Source organism: Notolabrus celidotus, chromosome 1 (assembly GCF_009762535.1).
Source record: "Notolabrus celidotus isolate fNotCel1 chromosome 1, fNotCel1.pri, whole genome shotgun sequence".
NCBI lineage: Eukaryota > Metazoa > Chordata > Actinopteri > Labriformes > Labridae > Notolabrus > Notolabrus celidotus.
The window spans coordinates 13,216,867-13,241,751 of NC_048272.1; the positions used below are offsets into that span (position 1 = coordinate 13,216,867).

At 41.0% G+C, this 24,885-nt stretch overlaps 1 protein-coding gene across 11 annotated transcripts in view; it reads left to right on the forward strand.

Annotated features, from left to right (window-relative positions):
* The window catches only part of LOC117813827 (R3H domain-containing protein 2), a 71,394-nt gene extending 47,290 nt beyond the window's left edge, over positions 1–24,104 (forward strand). For 5 of the 11 annotated variants that reach the window (XM_034684871.1, XM_034684883.1, XM_034684889.1 and 2 more), the window contains 15 exons: positions 2,140–2,235; positions 2,754–2,803; positions 7,221–7,456; positions 9,807–9,973; positions 10,503–10,601; positions 11,606–11,899; positions 14,320–14,455; positions 16,130–16,287; positions 16,609–16,748; positions 17,191–17,291; positions 17,860–18,029; positions 18,371–18,515; positions 20,236–20,330; positions 21,232–21,316; positions 22,422–23,223. In XM_034684871.1, the coding sequence (XP_034540762.1) occupies positions 2,140–2,235; positions 2,754–2,803; positions 7,221–7,456; positions 9,807–9,973; positions 10,503–10,601; positions 11,606–11,899; positions 14,320–14,455; positions 16,130–16,287; positions 16,609–16,748; positions 17,191–17,291; positions 17,860–18,029; positions 18,371–18,515; positions 20,236–20,330; positions 21,232–21,316; positions 22,422–22,816 (2,367 nt within the window). In that variant the 3' untranslated portion in view covers positions 22,817–23,223. Of the gene's footprint in view, positions 1–2,139; positions 2,236–2,753; positions 2,804–7,220; positions 7,457–9,806; positions 9,974–10,502; positions 10,602–11,605; positions 11,900–14,319; positions 14,456–16,129; positions 16,288–16,608; positions 16,749–17,190; positions 17,292–17,859; positions 18,030–18,370; positions 18,516–20,235; positions 20,331–21,231; positions 21,317–22,421 lie in introns of all 11 variants that reach the window. The other 6 variants (XM_034684927.1, XM_034684876.1, XM_034684915.1 and 3 more) reach the window with 6 other exon arrangements.
* The last annotated feature ends 781 nt before the right edge of the window (positions 24,105–24,885 follow it).

Here is a 24,885-nt window from a genome sequence, read left to right on the forward strand (position 1 = left end):
TTTCACATGATATTGGACTAGGTGTATTTTTGTTTTCAACTTATTTATAAATCAAACACAAACGCGTTTCTGCAGATGACACCCGGATCATCAGAGCATCTGGAAGCAGTAGCTGTAGTGGGTCAAAGTGGATCAAAATCAAATTATAGATTTTATTAGTAGTTCCACAGTCACAGGTGGGTTTGAAGCAGCCACCTGTTCCAACAGAGATGAAAATTAGCATGTGAACAAAGGCTTAACTGTCCATTAGACTTCAGTGGTAAGAATAATTAAGAAAACTTAGTTCACACGTCCAAACCATTACAATCTCTGTCCTCCTCTGGTTCATCCATTTGTAATTATCAGCAAACAGCTGATTGGACATGTCAGGTTTTATAAAGTTGCCTATGATAAATTTATTTCGGTGGAGACGGGAACTTCAGATTTTTCAGCCCCCGGGAACCAGTGATGGAATAACTTGAAAGTTTCTGGTACTGGTATTTAGTTTGCAAATCCCATAACATCTCTTTAACTGCTCCCTGTTTCCTTGTGTGTAAAACACTAATGCCTGGAACACATTACAGGAGTCTTCAATCCTTCTCACATTTAGAGACCACACACTTGATGATAACAAAAGACAGATCGCACAAGATCTCTCTCTTCTGGTCTTCTTGTGTTGTGTACACTACGGAGCACACCACACACTAACAGATTCTTCAGCAGAGTATCAGGTTCTTCACGCTCAATATTCTAGTAAAACGTGACTTCGGTGTAAACAAACATGGCAGACGAAGAGGAAGAAGCAATGATGATTGCTTTCGGCCTCTTACTTTCCAAAAACACAAAAAAGAAAAACGATTATGGAAAAAGTCATGTAGACGGCGGGAATGTGGGCTGTATGCTTTACAGCGCGAGTTGTATTCATTACAGTGGTGAGTTTTCACCGGTGCCATGTTTTTGTTTGTTTTTACTTCCTCTTCCATCAGTCAACTGAGTCTGCTGGCATCTTGATTGGCTTTTGCTCCGGTACACGTCACATTACACACTGTGCGTGCTTGGCTCCTCTCGGAGCATCCCACACACTACAGGATTTCTAGTCGCAAATATTAAAATGTTCATTATTTACGATCTCTCCTTCTGAGGCCTTCCCAGCGGCTCCGACCAGACAAAATCACTCTTAACACACCCGACACCACAGGAAAATCACACACGATATCTTTTGCAAACATCAGACAATCGGGCCTTTGCTGGCTTTGATCGTAAGGGGGAGATCAGGACAAAAATCAGCCCAATTATCCTGTAGTGTGTACCTGCCTTAACAGGCAGAGTTGAGGCAACCTTTAGCCTCCTTGCTAACAGCTGCAGTGTGCCTGCCTGTCAGTCAAGTCAGTTATGCCCCTAATTATACAAAACTCATAACCTAAATATCTTCAAAACTAATGAATTATAGAAAATAAAAAATCACCCCCATTTTTTGAATGGGTGTGTATGTGGCTCCCAGAATTTTTTGAGCCAGCCTCAAGTGGACACTTTAGGAACTGCAGTTTGTAGCACTTCAGTTTCATTTTTCAAGACTGGAAGTTGCCGCTTGAAAGAGACACAACTTTGCTCATCAGCTGTAAAACTTGTAACAGCAAGGTTTCCCATTCAAGAGTGTGTTTGCTTGCAGATACTGTATGTTAACAGTAGTCTCTATGTTCTTACCCTAAATAGTTGGATCGTTGTAATAAGAGTAAATGACTTGTCTTAACACATTTTGATTGTTTGTTGTTGTCTGAAGAGAGTTTTTCACACAGCGTTTATTTTAGGCATTGACACTTCTCTGTGGCGCTGATTGCTTGTACGTACTTGTCATATTTCTCTGTATGACAATTCTGCAAGTGTTCTATCACGTTTGTGGTGCTAAACCTTCCCACGCTGATTCTGCCCCTCAAAACACTCAATTTCCACGCTTTCCACTCTGGTGCTTTGTTTTGACAGTAGGCAGCTGCTCTCCCTCGCATACTATTGTTGTTATCATGTGACTTGTTGCTACCTATCTTTACAATAGGTTGCACTTAGAGTGGCTGTATTAGTGTGTACTATGTCAGCATAGATTTGAGACTAATTATTAAGACTTAGAAATGTTAATATCTATTGTGATTGTTTTCCAAATCTTAGATCCGTGTGCCACTACAGGACGGGCGACGAAGCAAGTCCATTGAAGAGAGGGAGGAAGAGTATCAGAGGGTACGAGACAGGATCTTTGCACGAGAAGTAAGTATTGAACCTTGATAGGGTGACAAACCGTGAGAAAGGCAGACTCATATTATATTACAGTCCTTTTTTCAATCACAAGCTGTGGCCTGCAGCTAGAGTAACAAGTGAGAAGCCTGTGTATCTAAGTAGACAGTAGAAGAAGTGTTCATTTAATAACTTCTACTGTGAAATATTGTAATAAGTCATTCTGAAGTCAGTGATATAAGCTGAATGAGTGTAAACAGGTCGGTGATTTTTAACTTCACAAATGGTAGGAGTAGTTTTTAAAAGCTCGAAGAGGTAAAAGCACACAATATTTGACAAAATGTTGCAACATGAATCCACTCTAATGATCTAGCTTGGAACAATTTTTAGGTTGTTTTTCTGAAGACTTGTACTTCTTAGTAGTACTTTTTTGCACTCTGATCAAGATCATGTCTAAACTGATTTTTGTTTTAAAGTGTATGTGCCAAGAAGTCGGTCTTGTTCTTTATCTGAAGTGCCCTTGAACGGATGAAGCATTTCATAATGTGTAGGTGTCCTTTTTCTTACAGTCCTCTCAAAACGGATACATCAATGACAACAGGTAAGATAATGTCTCCCACGAGTTTCTCCACCCTTGTTGTCTTTACCCTTTAAGATTCAGTTTACTTCATGGGTAGGTAGTTAGGGCACTTTAGACCTTTTAACATAACCAGTTCAACACGTTTATACTCCTCCTCCCCTCCCCCCCGGTACCAATCTGGCAATTTGGTAATCTAGTCCCTCTGAAAGGCAACTCAGATATTATATGTTATTTCAATAAAGAGCATCATGCATTTGCTGATGTCTCTCTTTAGAAACAAAGGTTGTCATGTGAGGGATATGTCTTTAAGAAAAAGATTTGTAGTTCCTGGAAATAAAAATTCTACATATAAGTTAGCTTGTGCAGCAGCTACAGTCAGCCTGCTGCCCGTAGTACCCTGTCCATCAAGGTCGGAAGATTAGGACTTACTATGCAGACAGAGAGAGAGGGGAGACATTGACGCAGGTTGAGCTTTTAGACAGACAACTTTTTTTTCTTTTTACTTCTCAGGGATAAAAGTTCTACATTGTACCTACCTCTACCTGCCACCCCTCCTTATTTTACCCTCCCCTAACCCCCCCTTTCCTGTTCTCCATCCAGTCCTGTAACCCTAGCATTTTCTCCTAATGTTAACCCCAACAGACTTTCCACTGAGGGCTACTGTTCTAGCTCTCAAAAGAGGAGGCAGATCTTTAGGTATTGGGGTGCTGCTGACCTTGACTTGTGTGTTGCCATGCCCATTTTCTGAAAGTGGTTTGGTGATGATAGTGGTGACTTGTGGTGGTTTTCTCTATATTTGCTTGGCGTAGTCGGCTGATTGATGGCTATTCCAGCACTGCACCGTGGGGCCTCCCATGGCCCATGCATGGCTGCTTTGTGGTTTCACTGGGGACTGATTGACCTACTTACCCCTCCACCCATTCACCTCCAACTACATTTCTATATACAGTAACTGCATTGCTTCCACAGCAACCTGTTTGTTTTGTGGTTGACTTAGTCCTGTAGTTTTTGTTAACATGTCACCTGTTGCGTAGCAGAACTCAAAAGTATGAAAGCCGTATGAAAATAATATTTAACTTACAACCGGATTTTACTGAAAAAGAGAAATATACAACCTCACTATTAAAAAAAAATAAAAAATGCAACGTCACATTTTATAAGGACACTTCTTTTAATATCGGGTGATACCAGTGTTCACGATAAGGTTTTGGTCTATGCCATTGTGTTCTAATTAATGTTCATTTAGCTCATTTAAAGCTGCTGTTGGTAGTCACAGAGTAAACATCTGTTCAGAGAGAGGGACTTCGAATGTCAACACTATCCCTCCCAACCAGATTTCCTCTTAGCCCCCCAACACAGATCGGTGTGTGCAGTCATGATAGTGCCAGACTCATAACCAATTGGAGGATTGGAGATTAGCTATGATTGGCCAATCAACGAACGGGAACAAGGGGAATAATAACATTGCTTGATACAAAGGCATTGGAAAACGCAGAGATTTCGCCATAGTCCCAAATTACTCCACTTACCGATGAGTACCATTGGGCATTATGACCTTTTCTCCAAACCCAGCAGGAAAATAAGTAACGTTTTTTACACCATTCCTACCAACAGCAGCTTTAAGTCAGGAAAACAAAGAAGCATTTAGACTTTGAGTATAGATACAATATAGGTTCAAAACAATCTCTAGATATACCCTTTAATGTATCCGTCTTTAATGATTTTTTTTATTGTGTGTTAGAAGAAAATTAGTATGTAAGGACGGTGGAGACAGTTGCAACATAATTAGACATGATTAAAGCCAAAAACCAAACTGGGAAAAAAAGAGAAGAAAACCAAAGTTATTTTTAAGTGAAACTCCCTCAAAAGTCACCTCACTCACTGAGACAAAAAAGTGTGTTTTTTCAACTCTGATGTTTTGTTTAAAGAGTTAAACAGCTGCAGCAAACTTTTAATTCAGTTGTTGACAATTCTTCAGATTTGTTCTCTAGATTAAGCTTTGGATTTCTAATGAATCAATAACACATAAGAAATGTCAATCACTGTTTCCCACAGACCATTGAAGTAAATGTTTGGCACTTTGGTATTCAGAAGTGTTAAAGACAACAGCTTTAAACAGCAACATTTCCTGTTTGAATTCACGTGGGTGTCTTTCTGCAGTTTTCCTTTTTTTCTGGTTTCCCTCTTCTTTTACTAAATAACTCCAGTAACAGTAATAATAATACAAATAAACAGCCAACTAATTTTATCCCTTGATTTATTAGTTAGCTGTCGTAGCTCTAGAGTTCAGTGCAATGCGTAAAGAATATATTTTACAGTATGAATTTCAATGTTACAGTGTTTGACTCATGAGCACCATGTTATTGAGCGCTTACACGTCAAAAAAACTCTCCTTATATATCAAGCTTTATGTTTGGATTCTTTTATCAGGTGGCTGCAAATTGCACTCTTTTTTTTTTTTTGTCACTCACAGTTGAAGCATCTAAGTATTCAGACACAGCCTGTTCTGTCCACAGTTTCATTTTTGACACTTATATCAACATTTCATTTGAAGCCAACATGTAATCCAATATTGCTTCATTGGATTTATTTTTGTGTTGAGTCTTATTTTGGCCTCACATGACAATAAGCTTGATACCTCATTCCCAGCATTTAAACAAAGTATTTTGGATTCTTAACCTTTACCGAAATGCTGTTAAATGCTGTAAAATCACAAACTCCACCTTGATGAACCAAAAGAAGAAGCTCATTAATAAACCCAGAGAGTGATGGAAGCACACAAAAACAACAACCTAGCTTCCCTGCCTCGTCTGTCCATGCACGTGATGGGGGATGCTGTTCTGAGGTGAGACTGGAGATGAGTTATCATGTGATCAACAGCAGAATCGCTCCTCCTCCTCTCCCTCCTCCCGCTCATCATGCTCTCATCCTTGTCTGCAGAATGAACCAAACAAGTGCGCACCTCCCTCCTTTTCCAGAGAACAGCGGAGCACCCACCCATCCTTAAAATAGGCTGTGCAGAGAGAAGACTCAGAATAGATCCTCCATTAATTACAGTCTCTGTGAAATATTTATCAGCCGCAGCCACCTTCAAACAGCACTCGCTATCACAAGGGTTTTACAACCCAAACCCACATCCCTGTTCTCATCATCATGGAGATTCCCACAATCAGCCTTACGTGTTTCGAATTAATTTACCTCGCGCTCTTTGAGCGGACATGCTCCGTCTGTATCCCTCTTTGAGTTTAAAGAGGATGTAAAAAGAAGACAGCTGACTTGGCTGTTTTTTCATTTTCACTCTGCTGTCCTCACTGCAGAGCCGCAGGGTTTATCTTCTATATACACTCAACGTATCACCACACAGACATCTTCCACAGATTTATTTTGGGATTTCATCTACTTTTTGATTTGGGTTTTAAAAAGCAGAGTAGGACATGCTCAAATAGAACATGAGTATTTCAGTGCTGACATGTCAGTGATGGAGGGGTTTCTTCAGAGTGGCCGATAAGCTTACAGTGTGATCATTGGTTTTCCCGGCAGCTGCCCTTATCCAGGGTGACAGCGTCAGAACAACACAATGAGTGTGTATACAGCAATACAGTTCAAACACCCATAGTGGTGAACCAGTAGTAGCAAGTGGTTATTTAGTAGTAAGTGTGTGTGAGCGTGGGTGTTGATGTACATCTTCCTTTAATGTCTGAGTGTTGATGTACACAGGAGGACGTGTGTGTATCTTGTTTTCCCTGTCATCTTGTGTCTTAAATACAACAAACTTTAAGTGCATGTGTTACCTTTAATGTGTCATTACATGTGTGTATGCAAATAATTGTTCTGTGAAGCCCTTAACTTGAATGTTGTCCCCAGTTTTAGACTGTTTCTATGTTGAACTCATGGATGTTTGTGCCATTGTAATACCCTCCTACATCCCTGTGTTGATTGTCTGGAGCATCTTTCCTCCCTGCATGTATGTTTTCCTCTGTGGATGGGTTCGTGTGCGTGTGTGTGCGTGTGCGTGTGCGTGCGTGCGTGCGTGTGCGTGTGTGTGTGTGTGTAGTGGAAAATAATCTTGTTTGGTGGTTTGTTGCCTGATTTTTGTACTGTGGTTTCACTAAACCAGCCTAAATGCATCAGTGTTGAATGCCCCATCTTTAAGCCTGTCACCTGTGTGTTGTCTCTACCTGTCAATGACCTCACTGTGCTCCTCTGCTCTCCCCTCTCTTCTATTTTGTCTTTGACTACCCCTCTGTTTCCACCTACATTCATCCCTGCTTACTCTGCCCCACCTTACCCATGCTCATTTCTCTCACTCCTCCATTGACTTCTTCTCTCTCCTCACTTTACTTCTTTTCTCCCTCCCTGTGCATCTGCCCTCATTTCATCCCCCTCATTTTATCCTTTTTGTCCATCTCTCCTTCCACTCTGCTCCGTCGTTTCTCAGAGGGAACCGCGAGAGCTCCAGCCGGGCGTCTAGCAGTCGTCAAAGCAGCACAGACAGTGACATGAAGTGCCTGGAGCCACGGCCCTGGAGCAGCACCGACTCAGACAGCTCCAACCGCACCCTCCGGCCACCCGTCACCAAGGCTAGCAGCTTCTCTGGCATCTCCATCCTGACCAGAGGGGATAGCCTTGGCAGCAACAAAGGCTCACAGGGAAGCTGCAAAGGCTCTCGCTCTGGTAAGACTGGAAAGTTCAGAAAGATGGAGTCAGATCTTTACAGTGTTATTATAAGGCTAGAAATAGGTCACTTGTTTCCAAAATAAAAGCTTTCAGTATTCATTATAGTAACTGCAACTTAAGTGATGCAGGCACAGCATAAAGATTTGCATCATTGCCTTTAATAAAGAAATATTGTGTAGATTGTATTACAATCCTCTTTCCTCTGACTAGAGATTAGATACTCCTTATCCACTTGTTTTTGTGGAAAAAAAAGATCCTTAAACAAACAGAAAACATTTGAAAACCTCTTGAGAAAGTCTCCTTCAGAATATATTCCTATCTCCTATTTGAAATCCTATAAAGCAGGTCACTTTTGGCTGTCTGAAAAATGATTTGCTCCTTGCAGTTTCCCCAGTTGACACCTGAAGCTCATTTCACTGGTCAAGAATCTCCTTCATTACAACAACTTGACAGAATCCTCTAAGTTGAAAGAGCTACATACACAATTAGAGGCTGGACTTCGTCTTTATATACACTCAAACAGAATTGACCACCACCATTCACCATTTGTTCACACTGACTATAAACAGCAGCACTTGAGGGCATTTTTAAAAAGTCTGATTTGTTGACATATGAGGTAACTGGTGCACTTTGAGTTTATTCAAGGAGTCCTTCTAAGTGTTGTACTTTATATTTGACAGGAATATTTGTGTCAAGGATGAAAATGATCGCTGTGAGAAAAACTTTTAGCTTTTTGTTTCCTAACCTCTGCTCAGCTGGCCAGTAGTAGAAAAACACAAGGGCTTTCTCAGACTATTCCCTACATGCTCCCCCTCCGTTTGTGCGTTTGCATGGAGGGTCCACCACACTGAATGCCATCCACAACCTCTGAGTTTGGAGTGGGTTGTTGGATACTCCTGACGCGAGTGCATCGGTGCGGACAGGATAATAATAATAATAATAATAATACGTTTTATTTATATAGCACCTTTTTAAAAACATGTTTACAAAGTGCTTTACAGAGTGCAAGACATAGCGAGTGAAAACAAAAACAATAAAGTGCATGACAAAGGTAAGGAGAGCTAAAATGAGTGAAGTAAAAACAATAATAAAAACCATGCAGAGATTAAAACGTCAGTGATGAGTTAAGAAATAAAAGCACATTTAAAAAAAGTGTGTTTTTTAAAAGAGATTTAAAAGAGGACAAGGATGTGGCTTGCCTGATATCCTCCAGCAGGTCATTCCAGAGTGTCGGGGCCCTGCAACCCATGCAGCAGTTTGGGGCATACATTTTAAGGCATTCACTTAGATACTCAGGGGCCAGTCCATTTATTGCTTTAAAAGTGAGAGTTAAAATCAATTCTAAAATGATGTAACCGTGCTTCTCATTCGTAATGGCCAGCGCTCTGTGGATTCATGTTCTGTGTTGCTACCCGCACAGACATACAATCATACAGATGTGCCAATCGTAAGGTTACAATATATTCATGATCTAATTAAGGCCTCTCCAGTCCTGAAAACAGCATGTGAAATTTTCATGATTAAGTGTTTTATATTTATAAGTTGGCTACTTACAGGAAATAGTCAGATTATTAACACCAAATGGACAATGATAGATGTCTACAAAAACAAGTTCAAACTGAGTTCACTCCGTTGTGGAGTGGAAGTAGGGAGAGACCGCCCTACAGTTGCTGTTTCAGAAAGTCAGAGAAGCTGTTAGCCACAGCCATGCCTCAATTTAATCAGAAGGGTGTAAAGGGGGAAAGTTTCCAAAGCTATTTGTCTCGCAGACAAGCAGTATTGACAGCTTACTGGCAGCTGAACTCAGACAGCTCTTTAAACTGTCTTGAAGGACCTTGTTAGGATTGGAACATCAAAGCTACAAGCAAACAAATGCAACACTGTCCAAGCTTGTGTAACAGCAGTACTCACTCCTTTTAAACATAAATCTAAAGTTGTGGATTTGTTGATATCTACTACTCCTACTCTACTCTACTATATCGACTCCTAATGTGGCTCCCTCTTTCTCAAAAGGATGATCATAAAAATAAACATCCAGGCCCGTATGGCAAACTGTCTTTGAGCTTATTTACAATCCCTGCAAGTTTACTCAAAGAGAAATCATTTGTTACTATAAATAACCTGAGGCCCAAACAAACAAACAAGAAGGAGAGACTTGACCTCTTGCTGAAAGGTTCACTTAACTCTAATGGTCCACCAAACTCATAATGTTTTCTGAAATAAAGCATAAAGTAAAGTACAGCAGATATAACAAGGAAACGTTGGTGGGATTCCCATTCTGCGCTGAACAAAGATTAATATGACAAACTGTTTCCTGCATCCATCATGTCTTCTTATGCATCACTAGGCCTGCACCTAGTCAGTCCTGACGTGTGTCCTCCACCTGCAGCCTCTCAGTCTAGCCGTAGCCTTCTCCCCTGCCCGTCGCAACAGCCACAGCCCCAGGCTCCGCCTCAGACCGCCCTGCTGCCCACTCCACAGCAACACCCCATGGGCAACCACATGATCGCACAGGTACGTACCTCCACTGCCTGCGTTTTTGTGTCTGAACTGTGTCTGTGAAAATGAAGACACACTTTCAAGTTGAAGAGGTGTAATTAAGTCTGGTTCACTGTGAGAGATGTGCTTTTACTATGAAATGGTTGTTCATTAAATAAAAAATATGTCTGAGGCTGTATCTGGTCTAAAGTAGAGAGAAGGTGCTTTAAACTCTAACGGAAGTTATGACAACATTTACTCTCTGCATAATAGTAATGACATTTCGCTTTGTTCACATCTTTGTACAGTATTTAGAAACTAAAAGTGATTTCCATTTCTTTCCATCTGTTCATTAACAACTTTTTCCTCTGTGTTCTAACCCACATATTTCCTCTGTCTTAATCTCTCTTTATTCCCCTCTATCCGTCTGCTTCTCACACCTTCTCTCTCTCTCTCTCTCTCTCTCTCTCTCTCTCTCTCTCTCTCTCTCTCTCTTTCTCTCTCTCTCTCTTTCTTTCTGTTCTCTGCCTGTTTATTTCCTCCCTCTCTCTGCTGGTGTGTATAGCCGGTGGCGTCTCTGCAGCCCTCTCAGCCCGTCTCCTACTCCAGCCCCTCCTGCCCCCAGGTTCTCCTGCCAGTTTCTCCTCCCCAGCAGTACACAATGGTACTGACACCTCTTGTAGCTTCATCTCTTTATTTAGATTTACAGACTGCATTACTGCCACCCTCGCACTTTAGATATCGCTTTACTCTCTTTAAAGCTTGCGATCTTAACTTTTCATCCTGTTTGTGTTCATTTGAGTCGGGTATTAACAAGAAGTCTTATTCATGTGTGTGTCTTTGTGGTGGCAATACTTTGATCAGACAATCACTTTACAGGGAAATACCTTTGTTTGAAGGCAAATGTATATCAGTAGGTGGTATTCTTTAAACAAGCAAAGCTAGGTTGAATTCTAATGAAAAATTTGACTAAATATAAAAATGGGATTTTGTATAATCCTTCTTACCATTATTTAACATCGTCTGAATGAGTTTAATTTTGTAGTTTTTTTTTCACTTCAGATGCACCACCATGAAATTAAAGAAATTGCTTTCGTCCCCATCAGCCAAGAGAACATGAGCACAAACCAATTTAGTGTTTTTGCTTAACTGCAGACCTCTAAGGCCCCCTGTAAAGGGATAGTTTGTTTTCTTTCATGTGGGGTTGTATGAGGCACTTGTAAATAGTAGTTGTGATAGCCACAGGGGATGCTGGTCAGCTCAACCATTTTGTTTAGAAACCAGTCGAAGAACCAGTCTGGGAGCTAGACCAGCAAGGTCAACTCTACCACGTAATTTAGCTCAAACTCTAGTGTTGGTGTACGTGAACTCTCGATTTGGACATTTTCCAGCGCTGAAGTTTGCCGTCAAAAACCCATTTATTTTTGCACTACTCCTCAGAAGCAACCCATAAGTGTCCTTCTGCCAAAAGGCAAGCAAAAGGACACGATGCATCAAATTCGAAAGTAGATTCGTGAACAGCCTTTATGGCTACGTTGCTAAGTACAGTCTTAACAAGAAGTTGGTGATTGTATCCTGCATATACTGTGAAAACACGATTTAAACTATATAAATCTGTAATGTGGAGGCATCAGAACTCTATGATTAAATGGTTCCCGTCCCTCGCAGGGAGAAGAGCTGGCACCCCAGTTCAGCCAGATGACGCTAAGTCGGCAGGGCTCCAGCGAGAACCCTGAGCCTCCCCCCATGTATCAGGCTCCTCCCACAGTGCTCTCCCAGCACCCCCCACCTCAGACGAGTTACATCATGGCCACCACGGGTCAGCCTATGCCGCCTCCGTCTGGCTACCAGCCTTCCACAGGACACCCACATCCTCCACCTCCACCGCCTCCTCCATCCCAGCCCGTCATGCAGGCCCCGCCACCCCCACAAGGCTACATGCAGCCACCTCCACCACAACAGGTACGCAAGTCTCCACAAGTTGAGAAGAACACGTTTAAAAAAATGTTGACATTCTGTTCTCAAATGTATTTTGGTTTCATTTAAAGATTCTTACACAACGATTCACAGTTACAATCATCTCTCATAACGTTAAAAGTGTAGATGAAAGGAACTCTGCTGTAATAAGACGTCTGTTGTTTCTTCTATTGTTTACATCCATTACAATGGAACAAAATGACACTGATTCCTCTGAATAATAACTCACTAAGTAAAAGGAAAAAGTAACTTGTTTTAAATTAGTGGCTGAAGTTATCTCTTATCTGTTCAAGACATTTCCAAGGAAGGTAAAGGTACACCATTGGCCCATTGTAACATAATAAAAATTTAAATTATGATTAAAAAATCAAAATATATGCTGCTGTGCCAAGTGCTCAAGTTAAATTAGTTTTTATAGCAATGAAAGAAATCGTGAGGTTTTTGCACCAAAGTATGCTTCAGGGACATTTGTTTCCAAATACGAGCGTAAAGGCTCCAACTTGATGTGCATAACAGATGTTTTTTAAGAAAAGCATGATTAAAAGAGAAAGAAATAACCCTTTCAAACTCAAGTAATCCCAAAAATGAAGTTTCATTTAAAGATGATGTAAAATCCCAAAGCATCTTCATTTAAATTCAGGTTTATAAAAACACCATTGCTCTCTTATCTCGTCTGAAGAAAGTTTTCTAAAGACTTATGAAAAGTGGTACAACAAGGAAATGATCCCGTTTGGTCCATTTAAACCTGAGGAAACATTTCCTCATGAACTATTTATATTAAGAAACTGAATTTTTCAAATACTACTGCAGGTAAGCTCACATAAATGATGTAGTCGTGTCCTGGATCATCTTCAGAGATGTATGAAAAGTCTGTTAGCATAAATACCATTCAGTGATGCATAACCTCCATAAATATCACAAATGTAACAAGATCTTTATTTGTCAGGAGTGACACATCAGTGATGTGACTCCTGTTAAAGCAGCTCAATTTTTTCCGTCTAGAGTCCGTCCCTCGCACTTGGAGCTCCATGCGTCACCTTCAAATGCACGGCCCTCAGTCACTCAGCTAGCCTGACACCTTCTTCTGATTGCAGAGGCGGTGACAATAATTAGTTCTCTCACTCCCGCTCTTTCCTCTTCCCCCTTCGGATTTCGTTGAATCAATACAGTAGTTATTATAATTAATTTGAGGAGAAGCAGCTAAATTGACCTGGCCATTAAACCCCCAGTGGGAGACATTAGAAACGTTATGTGGCCCTTGGGCCACATTGTAAAGGAATAGTCTGTTTAGTCGCATTTTTAATAGCTAAAGTGACTTCATTTTTCTCAGGAGCAACAGTGTTGTGTTTTTATGAAGGTAATCTAGGGTCAGTAGCATCCTGTTAAAGCAACTTGTTAATTAGATCAGTGATTGAGAGGAGAGGGTTTAATGGAATCAGGTGCACGTTGTTCCATACTCGGATAGCTTTGCTTACCAGTGTCTGCTGCGCCTCCACATGTATTTTCTCATGGGATGGAAACATTTTGATGTACTTTAAATTCACAATCTTTCAGTAGTTTCACATAAATTATAAAAAGCCTATTAAACTGATCATCCTTTTTGTGGTTATTTAAACTCTCAAGGCTTTATTTTGAAGCTCTGACCTATATAAACCTCCTGTTTTATCACCCTACACACCTTCCCTTGCCATCCTCACTCTTACCTCTCCAGGCTTGAATAAACAGCTCCGGCTGGGAGAGGAGGATGCACTATGTTTAACGTGTGGGTGGTCGACAGTTTAACCAGAGTGCAAATATTGACACTGCTGCAGCTTGTAGATGGGCTAAATGTTGTCACGTATGCAGATGAAGGTGGAGGCACGAACTATCGATCATCTGAACATTCAACTACTGTGATGTTTGTGGGTTTGTGTCTAGCTGGAAATTCTGCATGCTACATTTAGCCCAGTTGTGTAAGCTGCTCGTTTTTCAAGCTTTGGCATTTAACACTTTCACTTGTGTCTGTTGTATGTGAATAATTACTTCAGGTGTCATGTTGAATCTGCTACAATCAGTATTTCTTTTATAAAAAAGGATCTTGTGTCTAGTTTTTCACCCTATTTGTGTGATGAGCCAAACTGTCAGTGCCTTTGTTTTACTGGATTAATCCTCTACTGTTACTGTTACTCCTTGTCCTGTGAACTAATAAGATTAGTGTCACCAGTCTCATGTTTCAGAAGCAGGCAGCACAATTATGATCAACCAGTTTAAAAACCGACTTCACCAAACAGACTACATACAAAATTTAAATCAGCTTGTGAACACTGTTGAGCTTCCAGCATTAAAAAACAACATCGGTAATATCCAGATAAAGATGTATTCTCAATTCAATAACAAATACTGTTGATTCATATTTGTGTCTTCAGATACAGGTGTCATACTACCCTCCTGGTCAGTACCCCAGCTCAGGCCAGCAGTACCGTGTGCCCCAGCCCATCTCCCACCAGGTGTCTTATCCTGCCCAGCGCACACAACCCATGCCTCAGCCCACACAGCAGTCAGGTCTGTACTTTATGTCATCACTCATGAACACTCATAGAGCCTGTTCTGTTTGTTTGCATGTTGAGATGTTTGCAAAAAAACAACCTAGAGCTTTTTATTGAGAACACACAAGCCACTTTTCTTTTTTTAAATATCTGTACTTTGTTGCTCCACACCAAAAAAAATGCTTCATCATCCTCTGCCCAGCAGGTGAAAGGTTGAGTTTTAACCTTGTCCTGCATTGTTCTGCCAAGTCAAATACGCTTGGACCAAAAATAGAACACCTCGTCGTTTTCATGGAAAACCTTGACAGCTTTATCCCTCAGTCCTCCTCATTTGGGATCTGTGAAGGTTGGCGGTGTGTGTTTATACAGTGCATGACAGATAGTCAGTGTTGACAACCTTAATGGACTCTGGCTCATAGAGACAGCCTGCCAAATCCTCATGGATCATGAAGAGAGCGGTCACTGAGACCTTGAATCAGTCCAAGGCTGCTGCCTGAAGTGAAATATAAGTTTTAAGAAATGACATCAGGAGTGTGAACTTTGACCTTTGGGAATTCACTCGAATCAGAGACAGATGCTTTTGAAGCACAGTGAACACAGGGGTACCAAGATCCTAGATTTTGGCTGAAATATATATTTTTAGAGGCTCAAAATGTGAGAAAGCAATACAGAAGAGGGAGCTCAGGACAAATCAACACAGCTCTCCTAAAGTGTGACACTTTTAGAAATGACAAGAATTGAGAATTTACACACACTTATTTTTATAGACTCAAATATGGTTTGAATGTCAAACTATGCTTGTTAGAAATGTTTTGGGTTTTTTTTGTTTTTTTTAAACATTCATTTTATTGATTTTCACAGTGAAAGCAATAGCTCAGTACAGCTTAACAAACTTGTTGCATAGTTGGTCCAATAGTCACATCCAGCATTCATCAGTCCAGCATAGTACAGTTGTAATAGATAGTTGTATGCACTCTTAATTATCTTCATTAGAAATTGAACTCTCATATTTAGAAGACTCAGAGGTTTCTCCTATTTTCTTCTAAAAAGATGAGCTCTTCCACCACTACAGTATCTCAACTTCTCTAAAGTGACAACATCAGATATCAGAGATTTCCACAATATAATAGATGGAGATTTATCTCCCACCCACTTTGTCATTATAACCTTCCTTGCCAACATTAAAAGAAATTGAATTATTTCATTTTGTACCCTCAGCGTCTGGTACACTTCGAAGTAGGCACAAAAGTGGTCTAGGAGGCCAATTTTGCCCTATCAACGTACTTATTTCTCCATATACTGCCTTCCAGAATAATTGAATCTTTTCACACTCCCAGAGGCAGTGCTGTTATAAATGTTGAAACTAAAAATGTTGTGAAGCTTGCTTGAGTTCTAAGCAGCTCCTTTAAAAGATAACTGTGTTGCTAAGTGCCATTAATGCCCTCTTTAAAAAGGTATAATACAGCTTAGAAATTTTAATGTATTTTTTGTTATCCATCTTCAAAATTCCCTCCGTTTTTGCCCTTTCAAAAAGATTACCCAGAAACCCTCAAATTGTTAAATGTTCTGTTTAGACTAGTTAAAATCTTGTCTGATAATAAACATGATTTATTCCCCTTTTCTGGCACTGTACTCTTCATTCATCACCTTACCCTCATTATTGTCCCTTTGTTGTCTGTTGTAACTTCAGGTCTCCAGACCATGATGCCCAGCCAGCAGCCAAGCTACCAGGGCATGATTGGTGTGCAGCAGCCCCAAAACCCCGGTCTGCTCAACTCCCAGAGGGCAGGCATGGGAGGACAAATGCAAAGCATAATGGTTCAGTACCCGCAGATGCCATCATATCAGGTATGGACATGATTATGTCATCTGTAGGAGACACAGTGTTTGATAGAGGGGGATGCAAACCTGTAACTTAAATGGGGCATGTCTGGTGAGCTGATATTTTGGGTGCATCCCAAAAACTGCACGTGAGGCCAATCCCACCAGGTTTAACAGCTCCATGTAAATGTTCAAAAGTATTAAATTATTACAAAGATGAATGCATGGATTGGTTTGGTAGCAGATAGTTTTGAGTTCACCCTCTCGTCGTCTTCTTTTCTCCTAACTTTTAAAGACTTGGAAGTATGCCGGTATATGGATTTTTTTTTCCTGCTTTCGCTTTTCCAGGTACCAGTGGGAAATGAGAATCAGCAGGTGGTGCAGCAGCAGTACCAGCAGCAGGTGATGGTGCCAGTCAGCCAGTCTGTCCAGGGGCCCATGCCTGTCTACTACAGTGTTATCACACCCACACAGCAGAATAGCACAAGGTACAGAAGACATGGAGGAGTCAGAAATACAAACACATTTTAAATGAAATATTATTTTGTCACAGGGAAGTTTAGAGGGAGAATTTCATTCAAGGGAAGTTGTTTTCATTTAGCTGTGAGCTCTGTTCTAATTGTCAACAATGACCTTTGAACTTTGAAAAGAACATTTTTGAAGTTTAATTATTTGATGATTAATTTGTTTTTATGTAATACTATTTTGTTTTCTATTCATATAATTTTATTATAATTATTCTATTAATTCTTATTTTTATTACAGATTTTTTCATATTGTAATATAATTAATTTAATTAATTTAAATATGAATCTATAACACAGAAACTTGACCCTGGTATGTATACTGTACACCTTGGGTTATCTGTATGTGGACACGATTTACCTTTCATCATTTATTCCATCCCCTCTTTGTGTTTCCGTCCTGCAGCCCCTCTGTAGGTTACCTGCAGCCCCCCAGCTCCGAACAGTATCAGATCACACAGTCGCCGTCCCCGTGCAACCCTCCACAGCTGCAGCAGCAATATTCAGGTGAGCCCTGCATACATCATTGCCTGGTTTAATTCACACTGAAGCATTAATTGTTAAAAATCTGTCTTTCCAGGAAGTATTGCAGCACCTTTTCATCTGTTTGTCTAAGTTTTATTTAGAACATGCTGCTGCTCTGAATATCGTGATCAGTATGTTGTATGTCCTGAGTAAATACATGATGTCAAATCGCAGTCTGTTGATTACAAAACAAGGGGAAAGTTAATCAGGGGAAAGTTCAGACAGGTTCACAGGGTTTACACTTGAAATGTGTAAATTCAGTGCATTGAAGAGGACAATTTCAAATTAAAATCCTGTTTAAACTTGACCTTCTTGAGCTCCATTCAGCTTAAAGAAAATAATGATAATGGGAATAGTGTCTTTTTACTGTCAACCTGTACTCAGGTTGTGTCATGTACTAAGGTGTGTTAATTTGCCATAAATGTCATGATTGGTCGGTTTGTGGCTCAAAAAAACTTAGCTGACAAATCGATGTGACTAGTATATGTTAAAAAACGTGTGTATCACTAAATATTTACCTGTATCTCTATATCTCTGTGTCTTCTCTCAGGAGTTCCTCCTCCTGGGCCAGGGGTGATGGTAATGCAGCTTAGCGTCCCCAATGGACCACAGCCCTCCCAGAACCCCCCTCTGGTCCAGTGGAACCCCTGCAAGTACTACAGCATAGAGCAGAGGCCCAGCAAGCCAGGAGAGCTGTACAAACCCGACAACACTCCACAGGTACACACACACACACACACACACACACACACACACACACACACACACACACACACACACACACACACACACACACACACACACACACACACACACACATACACACACATACAGTTGTCATCAAAGATAATGCACTTATTTTTCAGCCTGACTGCCTCCTAGTGGTCAACATTAGGAATAGGATTGTCTATAGCTGACATAATGAGGTCTCCTTTCTTAAATGAATGAGCAGTCTGTGTGTTTATAAGAAGTGATAAAGTGCTTAGAATCTCATCATGTGCACAGGAACATGGTTTAAATTTGTCTCTTGACATTGTTTTTTTTTTTGTTGTTGTGTCCAGGCCAGCACCCAGCTGACGAGTCCCCTGGCCTCCCCCACTCAGTCTCCCACCCCGTCTCCCTCCGGCAGTGTCAGCAGCGTCTGTCCAGGCCTGGGACCATTACCCCTCATTTCCCAGTTTCCCCGGCCAGGAGGACCCACTCAAGGTACAAGTGCAGTATATATCAACCAAAATACATACATAACTTACTGAGATACAGCAGTACTCTGGTGGAAAGAAAAAAAAAAAAATAGCTGTGCAAAAAGGATTGAATAAACTTCCCACTTTGCTCATGTTGCCCATTCATTGCACAGCACCTTTGATTCTTGCTTTAGAACAACTGTACACTTTTTATGCTACAACATCTGTTATTTAGCTGTTTATATCATCATAATGGTAACATTTTTAGTCTATTAGATAAATAACAAGACATCCACCATAGTCAGACGCCAGATACATCTAACTGTATGTCCATTAAGCAAATAATCATTTATTAGTAGGGCTGTTGGGAGATCAGCACATTAATAACAATCAGATTAGGGTCAGCAAGTAACTCATAAATAGTCAATCAATCAATCTTTATTTATATAGTGCCAAAACACATCAAATGTATGTCAACATTTTACAAACAGAGCAGGGCTAGGCCTTACTCTGTTATATTATAAACAAAAACCCAACATCAAGACAGGATACGATCCGGTACCATCTTACAGACAGGACTCAGTCTGATCTCATCTTAATCCACCATGAGCAAAGCACTTTGCAGCATTTAGCAAGTTACAGCGGCAAGGACAAACTTCCTTTAACAGGCAGAAACCTCGAGCAGAACCAGACTCATGTTAGACAGCCATCTGCCTGCCTGTGGATAAAACTAAATGAAACTATAAGTAGTCCTGTTTGTGCTCCTCCTTTCCTTGCTGTTCCCTGTTATTAGAATGAACCATCCTCATGTCTTTGTGTGAAGGATTTAGTGGCATCTAGTGGTGAGGATTCAGATTTGAACCATCCTTAGCATTGAAGAACCAATGGTGGATGTGAAATATGGAAAAGCCCAAAATCAGTAGCTATTGTTCAGTTTGTTCATTCTGGGCTATTTTAGACACATGGGAAAGGGTCTCTCTCTGCAGACATAAAGACCTTTACTCGAGTAGCAAAACAAAACCAATCTTTTATTTTAGTCTTGTACGTGTGGTATATTTGTGCCTGTAGGTCTTAATAACACACACTGGTCTTTTATCATAACCAGCAGACATTTTGCCTTGAACACTAAGAAATAACCATGTTTCAAAAGAATGCTACCTGCTTACGGTAACAGACAAATAAACATGAAGTCCATTAAGGTTGTCCCTTTGAACCCTCTGGGCTCAGACGTTTGATCTTTCACCCAATTTAAACATTGAGCCTCATGCCACCTCACCTCACCTCAGCAGGTTCACATGGCTGACTCTGTGTCACTCGGTAAAAGTTTCTTCACCCGCACATGGCTTTACATGCTGTGCCCTCTGACCGGTATTTACACAAACAGCAACAACACCTTTACAAATACAGACCTGCGTCAGACCTTAATCTGGGAAATTTCCCAGTGACACAGGTGTTAATAAACCACTTTTAAGTGACTAATGCTGTGTTTGTTGTTTTTTTACTTTCAAAGTTATTGGGGAAAAGTTTGGAGCATTATAGAGTATTCATTTGTCTCTAATTAAAAGGGCGGGGGGGGGGGGGGGGGGGGGGGGGGGGGGTCAATGTCAATGAAAGATTACATAACCTGGCTATACAAAGGAAAAAGGAAAGTGAGGATATATTATCAATTTAGAGATAAAACCCTATCATAAAGTGTTTCAGAGACTGATGATTTTTAGTGTAACTTGTGATTTATGTCTCTTTAGGTGACGGGCGCTACTCTCTGTTGGGTCAGCCTCTCCAGTACAGCCTGTGCCCTCCTCCCCTCATGCATGGCCAGTCCTCCTACAGCTCGCATCAGGTCAGTGTATGAAGACATGTTACCACCTGAAAGCCAACTTTTACTTCAATAGTTATACTTCAACGTAGACAGATCTTTATGCTTTGTGAACAACCAAAGATGTTTAATACTGTAGTGTTGAATGTGTCTATTGTTTAGTTAAATTGAGCTCAAATAAAGCCGTTATCAATTCTTTATAAAGAAAACCTCTGTTACTTTAAGATTGTTGGCTCAAGCTATACCCCATAACGAGCCATGATCTTTACCTTATCACAATGATAAGGGGATAAGTATTTGAAGTTAAATTGCAGGAAAATTTGGATTCAATATTTTACTGATCAAGCTTGTTACCTCCAAGCGGCAAATTCCGGTCTCAAAATATTTATATTATAATATGACAGTTCAGAAGATATTAAGATTACAAGTTTTTGCCCATTTAAGGACATGACTGACTGGACTGACAGGAGGCTCAAACCCCGCCTCTTTACCTCACACTAAGTTTGGTTGAGTTCAGCATTGCCAATATGGCCCCCGCCGACGATTGGCTTCAAAAAAGCGCCCAGGAACAGATGGGTGACGTCACGGATACTACGTCCATTATTTATACAGTCTATAGTTACCTCACAATATCTTGATTTTGTGATTTACATTGAAGCGCCCCAGCAGGTGGGCGGAGTCAGACACACATTGATGTCATCAATGAAGAGTGTGTACTTCGTTATAATAGTTGAAATCCATCTTTGTAGCATGTGTGTGACCAAGAGGTGATAAGCTGTCATTACATTTTAAACAGAAGCTGTCCACACTTGGAGCAGCCATTTTTTTAAGGCCCCGACTGTGATTGCTTATCCACCCCATCCAGTGTCTTCTTTTGGAACTGCATTGTAAGTGTCATACTGTGTGTTTTTCCTTCTGTGATCAGGGCCAAGGAGTAATGAAACACGGAGCACGAGGGAAAAAACAAACACTCAAATCAGCATCAACAGATCTGGGCACCACAGATGTTGGTAAGTTAGAAAGGCGTCATCGTAGAGCAACATAACATCCACTTTGAGTTATACTTTGCTACAGGTATTGTAGTACATTAGCTGAATGACAAAAAGATAAAGAGTCAGTCTCTGCTCTCAAAATGAGCACTGTGGCATTACAAGGCAGAGTGAGAAGTTTTTGTATGTGCTAAGTACAAGAGTGGAGCAGAGTGTACCAAGATTCTATCAGTACAGTTAGATGAAGTCTCCAGTAATGCTGACTTTTCTTGTTCTGTCAAACGTCTTCCTCTGGTGCGAAAGCCATTTAACTTTATACAGCAGTTTAAATCCACCAAAACAATTTGACTTCTCAGCTGAATATGTCAGGCGATCTACAAAACAGCCAACTGGAGACACAAAGTTACAGACAAATTTCCGTTTCCGGTCCGTCTCCGATCAGTCACACAGCACTGGATCTAATAGGTTTCTATTCTAGTCCATGTGTTAACTTCCACTGGATCTGCTCCGTTTTGTCCGTGCTGCGTTTCTGATCCAACACTCCGGAGCCCTCCGGATCAGATACGCAAGACTTCTATTTTTGCCGGATGCCAGAGGACAACGCATAAATCCCAAAAGAGCAGATCGAGCAAGACAGGAAGTCAGGCACCAAAACAAAATGAAAACATCCTGTAAATTTTCAGAACAAAACACTGTGTTATCGCCCGATTGTTTTTTATCTAACTACAACCGCAGAATGTCAAAATGAGCGAAGCGAGGCCTGGAGTCAACAGGTCAGAGGTTTTCGGAGACCAATAGAGACAACATGGATGAGGAGACTTTGTCGGAGGAGATTTTTGGTGATGACCATGGTTTGGTCTTTGTCCCAGCCCTCCTTCACTAATTTGGATGTTACACCTAAAGATGGTTATTTTCAACTCTTGGCAACCAGAGGAAAACACCAAGCATTGTGTAAACTTCCAGTGCTACCACTGGAACAACTTAAAAAAATAAGCAGGAGATAAATAACTTCTGCAAACACACAACGGATGTCTATGAAACTGATGCTTTGAGTTTTCAAAGACTAGCAAATCATCATGAAGACATCTGTACTCTCTCTCTGACTCCTCTTGTCTCCTTTGTCCAGTAGTGAGTCGGGTACTCGAGGTAACGGACCTGCCAGAGGGGATTTCACGTCCAGAGGCTGAGAAGCTCTTCAACCAGCTGTCAATGTGCGGTGCCAAGATCCAGTGGCTGAAGGAGGCTCCTGGAGGCCGAGGTGGCTGCGGCCCCTGTCCTGTCGTGGGGCCTGTTGGGCCAGGAGCTGCCGTCGGGCCCGGCGCCTGCGCGGGGGCTATGGGAGCAAAGGGTGAAGGCAACGACCCGGCTCACCTCTACACAGTAGTGGCAGTGTTCCCCAGCACCATGGCTGCCCAGAGTGCTTCCTTCAAACTTAACAACAGCGGGGCCAGCCTCTTCAAACTGAGGGCCGCCAAAAAGAACTATGACCTGCGTGTGCTGGAGAGAGCCAGCTCTCAGTGAAAGGAAAAGAGAGGGGGAGGAATGAACGAAGGTCAAAGAGACAGCACGAAAGACTTTTGGTGGAGCGGTGGAAAAGGAAGGAGTACTGAGGGGGACTGCTCTTAGTGTACAATTCAAAATCAAAAAAAAAACTTGAGTTAAAGATGTGTCAAATGTATAAAAGGGAAGAAGGTGTGAAACATGAGGTGGCTGGTGTTTGGTTGCAAATATGATTTTGTTGTTTGTTTTTATTCATTGTTTTTGTTTTGTATTTATATAGCAGAAGAGCACACAAGACACGCAAGCATGTGTTTCACAGTTGCCGTGGAATGTGTGCTGCCATTTAAAAAACACATGCAATGCCACACACACACACACACACACACACACACACACACACACACACACACACACACACACACCAACCAGGAAACACAAACCAACACACCAATGCAGGCAACAGGGTCACGTAGCACATAACAAAAACACACTGGACGGTCGACCTCAGTCAAACCTTTTCCCCCTCTTCCTTCTCTTCCTTCTCTCTTCGCTCTCCAACTATTCCTCCTTTTCTCCTCCTTCTGCCGACGTCTCCTCTCCTCTTCAACTCTCCACCTCCCAGTCGTCTCTTAATCTCATATATTTATAAATTTTCATATGCACAGATGCGCAATCTCTCTGCTTACCCCAACTGCCCCCCCCCCCCCCCACCTCCTTTTTCTTGCCATGTCTCATCCTGCCTCCTGACTCTCTGCTCCTCCGTCCCTCTCATCCTCTCTTCACTGCTCTCTTCTCTCCTGCTTTCTGTTTGCCTTACTGCTGTTGTGGGTTTCTGTATTGCGCTGTTTTTTTTTTCTCAGAAGTTTTTTTTCTTTTTCGTTTTTTGGGATTCAATATATTTATATAAGTGATGTAAGGAATAAAAGAAATCTATATATTCAGTGATTTTTCTTTCTTTCCCCTGAGTGAAAAAGTTTAGGCCTTCCTTTATACTTAACTCCTTCCCTCTTTATCCCCCCTCTCCTGTCCCCTGACATTTGTTTCCTCCCAACTGCCCTCTACCTCACTTCTTTGGTCCTCTCCTCTCTCCCACAACTCCCCCCCCCCCCCCCCCCCCCCCCCCCCCCCCCCCCCACTCCACCCTGACGCCCCATTGTGTTTGCGTTTTTTCGTTGACAGCTGTGCAGAACGTATCAGAAGAAGTAGTAAAAGTGCACAATGATTGCATATGTCTACTGTAAATTTTATTTAATCTGTTATTTTTTGTTTGTTTTTAAAGATATAAAAGTCAAGAAAAAATCTATCAAAACATCGGTGTCATGTGGTTCATGTTTGAGCTGAGTCTGTGTCTACCTGTACACTATATCTGCATGTATGGACTGAGAGTGCTAAAAGCCTCAGGTTTCAGAAATTAACTTCACATCTATTATAATCAACCATAGGTGTTTCTGGCTCATTTAAAGCACCCCTAAAATTTGGGAGATTTTTTTAGATGTATTGTATGTCCTTTTAACAAGCTAGAAAAGTTTAAAACCATAGAGTACTTGGTTGAAACGTAATATTTTAACAACAAGAATACAGCAGCTCCACTGTGTGTGCGTGTGCGTGAGTGAGTGTGTACAGACAGATAGGCAGCCTCATCATGCATATAAGATTTTTTTTTTTGAAAAAAAAAGAGCCAGGTTCAGGTAAGAGTGTAAGGTCAAACGATTTATCTATCTAGAATGATGCAGTCAATTGGATCAATGTATTAGTTTATATCTCGTATTAGATTTAAAACGCATTGTTTGGTTATTTGCCTTTTGGTTGACAGTACAGAGAGAGAGAGGAGCAGAGAGAGGACTTTATTTATTAGTATTATTAGTATTTTTTAATTTTTATGTAATTTTTCATCTAGTTGAATACAATATATTTGTATATTATTGTCAGTCCAAAGAGGGAGAGATGAAAAAGGGGAAGGAGAGGAGAGAGGGCAAGATCAGGAAGAACCAGGTAATAAAACAAACAGAGAATAGTGGCTTGCAAAACTTATCAAATTATATAATACAGACAAGAAGGAAAAAGGAGGAATGTGGAGGAATGAAGGGTAG